General features: G+C 30.8%; 1 protein-coding gene across 3 annotated transcripts in view; it reads right to left on the bottom strand.

The window, feature by feature from the left end:
• Window positions 1-913: 913 nt before the first annotated feature.
• LOC106467367 (transmembrane protein 120A-like) overlaps window positions 914-4368 on the bottom strand; it is a 25206-nt gene continuing 21751 nt past the window's right edge. For all 3 annotated transcript variants that reach the window (XM_013927714.2, XM_022395532.1, XM_022395533.1), the window contains 5 exons: window positions 3619-3680; window positions 3302-3394; window positions 2098-2162; window positions 1421-1492; window positions 914-1141 (listed from right to left, as the gene is read on the bottom strand). In XM_013927714.2, the coding sequence (XP_013783168.1) occupies window positions 1022-1141; window positions 1421-1492; window positions 2098-2162; window positions 3302-3394; window positions 3619-3680 (412 nt within the window). In that variant the 3' untranslated portion in view covers window positions 914-1021. The remainder of the gene's footprint in view (window positions 1142-1420; window positions 1493-2097; window positions 2163-3301; window positions 3395-3618; window positions 3681-4368) is intronic.

Consider the following 4368-nt stretch of genomic DNA (forward strand, 5'->3'; position numbering starts at 1 on the left):
ATAATTAGTTGTTGCACCATCTTAAAAGAAAATTTTTTTAATATTCTCGGTCGTTGTTGAGAAAAAAAAGTAGGCTTAAGAGCGTCTTCAACTCGTACTTTTCCAATGTTTTATTTCATAGAACAGTATTTACTTATTTGGTTGAGGCATATTTTTATTTTCGTTCAAAAGTCTCGAGATTATTTTCTGAGAAATTATTCTTTTTTTCTGTGTGAAATACTAGTCTACATTTTAAGATAAACTCCATTAGGTGTTTTTTCATAATTCTTAGCTTCAGTATACCAGTGCCCACTTCTCTCACTGATAATGATATTTTTAGCTGTAATTCCAATAATATTCCACAAAATTCAACTAGGTTTAAATTATTTCTAAATCCATACACTAATGAAACAAAGCAAATTGCTCTTTATACTGAACTTTTTTTTTTAAACTAAATTTCTAAACTAAAAAACTTAGAACTCATTGCTATATACACAATTAAACAATTCTCTTAAAAATGAATATTGTTATGGATTATTCTTTTTTTGTGTGAAATACTAGTCTATATCTTAAGATGAACTCCATTAGGTGTTTTTTTCATAATTCTTAGCTGCCATTACTCAGTTCTCGTGTGGATATACTAAGATATTACATTACCTGAGATAAACTAGGTATCTTTATTTCATTAATTAAATCATTTTGATTTTTTTTTTTCAAGCTTCAAGTGTGATTTTTATATAAAACTCTTATTGTAACTTTCACAAACAAGTACGCCGTGAAATTTCTTATAATTATGTATCTATAAGATTTGTAAGTAAAATTACAAATTTTATTTGAAAAATGTTCTGTTCATCGAGTTTTGATTCAATAGAAGTTAAATGAATTTTTCATATTTAAAAGCTTGGAAATATTCTGACAAAAAACATTTTGTGCATACATCTGTATACAAAATCAAGGTGAACTTGACCTCAATTTTATTATACACTGACTTAAATAAAGCTCTGATTTCCCTTTTATTTCACTCATATGTTATAACTTAAATCTATGTGTTGATTAGCCTTTTATATGGAAAATTTTCTTTCAACTTCTGCTGGATAACTAGAGAAGTAGTGATAGCGTTTCCAAGAAACAACACTAGGTGGCTGAATGCTGTCACTGGGACCTATATAAAGAATCATGCATATCAATGAGCTACAATATGGTGCTGTTACAGTATTTTAGTTTGAACTCCTAAGCACTGTGTTAAATTTTATCTATTTCACAAAAAGTAAATACTGTATATATATATTTTTTTTCACAACTTATGATTATTTGATATTATTGTATTCAAATAAACTTTTCACTGTCAATTTTTTTCATTTCTCAGATGCAATACAATTTTATAAACTTATTTATATGTATTTTCTAAATAGAAACTTGTTGAAAACAGTGACTTACTGACCTGCCACATATCAGCACATTCTGGACTTTTACTCAGTTGGTATAGTGTGTAGGCATTGTATAGTTGGAATGCCTGAGAAAAAGTTATTCAATCTTTTAGTAATAAATTTGTTTACATCTACGATACACAAAACTATTTTGATAATTTTACTATTTGGGGTATTAAAATGTATTGATAGAATGCTCCCTCTTCAGAACAATTTCCGATTTTAGGAGTGATTGAAATGATGACTAAACCGATGCTCTTCTTTAACATACTAAATAAGTTACTGTACATAGCAAAGTTTGAAATATTACGTATTATTTTACTTCACAACTACTGCTTCAATTATCCATCAGTGGTTTCGATGCACTTGACAAACTTTATACAAATTCAATCTTTTAAATAAATTTACTACTCACATAGCCAAAGTTTTACTACTTACATAGCCAAAGTTTTACTACTTGCATAGCCAAAGTTTTACTACTTGCATAGCCAAAGTTTTACTACTTACATAGCCAAAGTTTTACTACTTACATAGCCAAAGTTTTACTACTTACATAGCCAAAGTTTTACCACTTACATAGCCAAAGTTTTACCACTTACATAGCCAAAGTTTTACCACTTACATAGCCAAAGTTTTACCACTTATATAGCCAAAGTTTTACTACTTACATAGCCAAAGTTTTACTACTTACATAGCCAAAGTAGAGGAATGGTAAAAGAAAGCTAAGACCCCTCCACATCCAGGAATGAAATCCCTCTGGAAAATCACAGTAATTATGTAGTTTTATTGCTTAAACAAGTAATCTTTGGAATAAATAAAACTACAGAAATATAAGGAAGAAAAATTCTGTAAACACACATCCAGTGACTGATTATATGACTTCACGTTCACTGTAAGAGCAAAATAATCTCGAAACTGGAGCAGTGCACGACGTAAAGACACTAACTCTCCAATTGTGTAAAAAAAATATTTCTGTCATGCATACAAGCTGAGGTATAAATCCATTTTTCCAACACTCTGATGGCACTTTCTCTAACACATACTACAGAAAATCAGCTGTAACTTTACCTCTAATAATTCTAATATAAAAACAAATCTAAGACACCATTTTGAATGTCATAGATAATTTAAGTCTCTCACAGCTGAAAGTGCAGTCACTAGTATATTGTGTGCTCAAACCTTGGATAATCTGTTTTACAGCATGTCATACTAACGACTAAACCATGCTCACCCCTTCACTTTAATTGTTTAACACTTATAGCACGTGAAACTGAAGAATAATGTAAATATTCTCCTGTTTTACATTTTTTATTTAAGCCTTTGATGTTTATAAAAATTATAAGAATGCTACCAAGTTCAGAGCGTTCCTACAACGATTACATACCGAGAGCTAAACAGTTCCTCTGACTGACAGACAGAGAAAAATATTAACTTATTTCTTGTTATAGGTTTCTTTCACAACATTCCAAAGGTTTGTACTCATACCATGAATAACGTATACTAATATTTTATCAAACACAGATGGATAAGTAATATTATAATATCAAAACGTTTTAGTACTCAGTTTTAAATAAACAGAAAAATCTAAAATTTAACGCTTTGATGTGTGAAAAATGTTTTCAGTGCAAAACCCAACACAATGTGAACTGCATGCACCAAAATGTCTGTTGCTTGAATATAACACTAATTATAGTTTCATGTTTACAGAACATGTTCTAAGGTTTAAGTATATGTAGCTGTATCATCTTGAGTTTAGTGTCACAGTTGATGAAGATTCATTAAGCTCAGCTGATATCACCCAGGATTACCTGGTGATGAAAAATGAAAGTTGGAGTTATTCTTATTTTTTCCTGCTGTAAGTTTTTCTTTGAATAAGTACAAATATCTTTCTTTACCTATAGTTATATCCATATTGTAACGTTTTCCTAAAGCACGTAGTCTGTAGAGACAACCTCTCTGGTAGAAAAACTGTAGGATCTGGAGGAAGCCTGCAAGAAATCAACGTAAGTTAATATAAAAGTAACAGAAATATTTTGAAATAAACAAGAAAATCTTTAAAGTAAAAAACTCACAAAGTTATTATTCATTCATAAAATTATTTAAATTCAAATAAAACTCAAACAGATATGAGATGTTTTCTTCTACAATTTATATTTTAATCAGTCTAACTAAGCGTATTATTTAATTTTTTAAAACTTGAAACACAACTTACTTGAGTAAAGAGTGAAAAGTATGAACTGTTTCCGAAATGTCTGGTATACTGCTCCAGAAGGCCTAGAAGAGAAAAAAATGAAAACATGATTTTTGGATCACTGAGAATTGTTGTTTATCTATATTATTATCACAGATGAGTCATAGTTTATTCTGAAGAGGAGAGGGTTGAACAAATGGGATGGCTTTAACCCTCACAGACTTCTGGTCCTTTAAGCATGTTGAGCAAATGGGATGGCTTAAATGGTCACAGACTTCAAGTCCTTTAAGCACATTGAACAAATGGGATGGCTTTAACCCTCACAGACTTTTGGTCCTTTAAGCATGTTGAGCAAATGGGATGACTTTAACCCTCACAGACTTCAAGTCCTTTAAGCACGTTGAACAAATGGGATGACTTTAATCATCACAGACTTGAGGTCCTTTAAACATGTTGAACAAATGGAATGACTTTAATCATCACAGACTTGAGGTCCTTTAAACATGTTGAGCAAATGGGATGACTTTAATCATCACAGACTTGAGGTCCTTTAAGCATGTTGAACAAATGGGATGGCTTGAATTGTCACAGAGTTCAAGTCCTTTAAACACGTTGAACAAATAGGATGGCTTAAATGCTCACAGACTTCAGGTCTTTTAAGCATGTTGAACAAATAGGATGGCTTGAATGCTCACAGACTTCAAGTCCTTTAAGCATGTTGAACAAATGGGATGGCTTGAATTGTCACAGAGTTCAAGTCCTTTAAACACG

The sequence above is a fragment of the Limulus polyphemus genome, unplaced genomic scaffold, assembly GCF_000517525.1.
Source record: "Limulus polyphemus unplaced genomic scaffold, Limulus_polyphemus-2.1.2 Scaffold2588, whole genome shotgun sequence".
Classification (NCBI taxonomy): domain Eukaryota; kingdom Metazoa; phylum Arthropoda; class Merostomata; order Xiphosura; family Limulidae; genus Limulus; species Limulus polyphemus.